We start from the raw sequence: 3,077 nt of genomic DNA, 5'->3' as shown, positions 1-3,077 counted from the left end.
AAAGGGCCGCAGGCTGGATTCGAACCCGGGCCGGCTGCGTCGAGGAGTAAACCTCCATACATGGGCACCCGCTCTACCAACTGAGCTATCTGGGTGCCCTTTCACATTAATTTTGATTGCTATAAATATGCGTGTACTTTCGATTGAAAAAATCCCAACCTGAATCCGTGCATGCGACACAGAGTATCTGCAGCTACGCGTATGAGATTCCACTGAGCTAACGGTAGTTGTTGGGGCAAGTTTTATTGAGCCTTTGTTTCTCTTAACAGACACAAAATGCAATTAAAATGTCTGTACAACAGGAACAGGGCCCTTACATGACGACAATATTCGTTTTCAACTCAGACATTGTTCGAATTCACCTACCCTTTCTCTATCCTGGTGGTAGCTCGCTAACCCTGTTAGCTGCTTGTTGCCATTCGTGATGTTTAGCCATGCTTCTGTGATAATCCTCACGCTGCAGTTCCGTGTGTATTTGTAGCTCATCGATTTTGTGTGTGATCAATCTAGTGTTGGTGAATAATAATGGTGTTGATTTAGTTCAATAAGATTAACGTAAAAAATAGGCCGGAGTTCTCCTTTAAATAATCATCATTTCAGTTATGACCAAAATAATTGTGATCACTCTTACTTACGACTCCATTTTCTCAGTGCTCAATCCAGGGCAAAAAGTTCTCAGGCACCATGCCAAAATTCATACATTTCCTCCAGGGCAGCATTTCAGGCTCACAAATAGTTTCTTGGTTTAACCCCTGTCAATCTATTTATTGCCAGAATATTAATATTGGCAAACAAAATGAATATGTCAGCATTTAGTTCTCTCTTTAGTTAATGTAATCTTCCTATCTCTCTTTCCCATTCTCTGTTTTAGGACTCTGCTGTAGAAAGATTGCCTTCTCCAGAAAATGCCTTGTCTCCATGGTAACAGGCCTAAGGCAGACCCAGACCAACTTCAGGGTAAACTCATCCGCTCTTGTCCAACTTACCTAATCCTGGACTGTACTGGAAAGGAAAAAGATCCACTCAATTAATCATTCTTGAAATATTAGTAAGGTTCTCTATTATGTCTCGTAGTTATTTTAACAATTAGAGTGCATTCACAGGACCCAGAATGCCAAAAATAATGGTGCTTGAAAATTTGTCATTTTAAAAGCTGTACATTCTACTTTTTGGTGATCACAATGCAGGGGACTTTGCATTCTCTTTAAATGGTCCCTCCAGGAGGAAAACTTCATTCAAAAGTTAGCTTTCCTTGATCATTATGTCAGGGATATTTTTATTCAAAATTAAGGGTTCTTAAACTGGGCTGCACCTATCCCGAACTGGTCAGAAAGGAGTCCTAAACCAGGACCAGAATGCACCAGCTATTCAGCCAGGTGCTGGGGCAGAGGGATCTGTCCAGAGCGGGAGATCTTTTTTCTCTGGAGGACACAGAGATCGAAGCCTGTCTGTCTCAGGCTCTGGACCAGATCAAGGCCATCTCCTGCTCACAGGTCAGCAGGCAGAACTAACACACATAGATAATGTTTATCCAAAATATTCCAGGGCAAATGCCAGTTTAATTATTCATGTTCTTATCTATAATTCATGTTTTTGTCCTTCATTTATCACTGTATCCTTAATGTTGTAACCTCTTACCATCTGCTGTCTGACAGGACTATTTGACCAATGACAATGACCAGGCAGTGGTGGAGATTTGCATAACGCGCATCACCACGGCCATTAGGGAGACAGGCTCCATCGAGCAACACAGCACAGCTCTGGTGGGACTGTGGGAGTCGTGTCTTGAACATAACCTCACCCCGCAAGGTGAAAACACAGAGGACACACCGCATGCCAAGATAGCCTCTGACATCACCAGCTGTATCCTGCAGGTACTTCTTTATTTGTTTGCTTGAAGCACAAACTGCACATACAGTACATACCTTTGCACTTATGTGGGGAGGAAAGGCCAATGCATTTTAAATGTGTTATCATACACAATAGCCCTTCGTATAATGTGATGCAGTACTAAATCTGCCAAGCAGGTCTTTGGTTTTTATGGAAAAAGGCTCATATAAACGCATATATCTACAGCTTATACCCACTTTTGGGCAGGGGGAATTTATCATATAGGTTTGTGCACATCTTGCAGATACATTGATGCATTAATGTGCAGTTAGCATTTTACTGTTGTTGTTGTTGTTGTTCAAGGTAAAGCTAATTATAACTATTTCATATTATTTTGGGTAGTTTAATCTAATAAAGTGTATAATATTTTATAAGCTTATCGTGTTTTAATAGAAGCCAGAGTAAACTCACCTTCAAAGACACCACTATTATATAGCACTCTTGTCACAGGTGGAATATGTCTATCACCAATGATTGATTTTCTCTTCTAAAACCTAGATTTGTTTAATATGTACAAACTTTTAGAGGCCTGACAAGGTAAAACTATTCAATATCTCTCTTGCTCTCTCTCTCTCCCCTTCCATTTCCTTTAGGAATGTGCTTAATACCATTGTAATGAATCTTGAGGAAAGACACGCACACATACACACACACACACACACACACACACACACAAACACACGCACAAACACACGCAAACTAAAACTAAAAGTTCTGACAGCAGCACCAGGCTCTAATGTCTTATCTAACAGTTTTCAGGAAAGTACTCACTTCAATCTGTTTCTTTCTTTGTCTCTTTCAATTTATTTCCTCTTGATTTGATTCTACCTATTTGCCCTGTCTCATTTATTCTGTCTTACGTTCTTTTACCCCCCCAACTATCTTTATCTCTTCGCTGATCTCTTCTCCTCTCTTTGTCCACCTGTAATTTTGAATCTTCAGATGCACAAACACTCCTCTTACCCTTTTGCTGAGACTCCCACAGAGGGGAGCAAAAAGTAAGCAACAGACAGCAGAAAGAAAGTTTTTCATAAGCTTACTGCTTTTGTGCAACACACGCACATGTATGTTCCCACAGCTTACTGGTTTATGATGACATTTACAGTGTTTTTTCTATATGGGATCCTGATTTGTGTTGATGTGCTTGATGATGCTTAACCCTTGTTTGGTATTCGGGTCAAATTGAC

The 3,077-nt window shown here is 40.5% G+C and overlaps 1 protein-coding gene across 3 annotated transcripts in view; it reads left to right on the top strand.

Moving 5' to 3' along the window:
- The window catches only part of veph1 (ventricular zone expressed PH domain-containing 1), a 92,039-nt gene that overhangs the window by 8,715 nt on the left and 80,247 nt on the right, over positions 1 to 3,077 (top strand). For 2 of the 3 annotated variants that reach the window (XR_004331294.1, XM_032511571.1), the window contains exons 2-3: positions 872 to 1,493; positions 1,656 to 1,874. Coding sequence is in view for 2 of the 3 variants with exons in the window: in XM_032511571.1 (XP_032367462.1) it covers positions 1,356 to 1,493; positions 1,656 to 1,874 (357 nt within the window). In the remaining variant the exon portion in view is untranslated. The remainder of the gene's footprint in view (positions 1 to 871; positions 1,494 to 1,655; positions 1,875 to 3,077) is intronic. The other variant, XM_032511560.1, reaches the window with a different exon arrangement.

Source organism: Etheostoma spectabile, chromosome 3 (assembly GCF_008692095.1).
Source record: "Etheostoma spectabile isolate EspeVRDwgs_2016 chromosome 3, UIUC_Espe_1.0, whole genome shotgun sequence".
Classification (NCBI taxonomy): Eukaryota; Metazoa; Chordata; class Actinopteri; order Perciformes; family Percidae; genus Etheostoma; species Etheostoma spectabile.
This window is presented reverse-complemented; position numbering and strand designations above follow the sequence as displayed.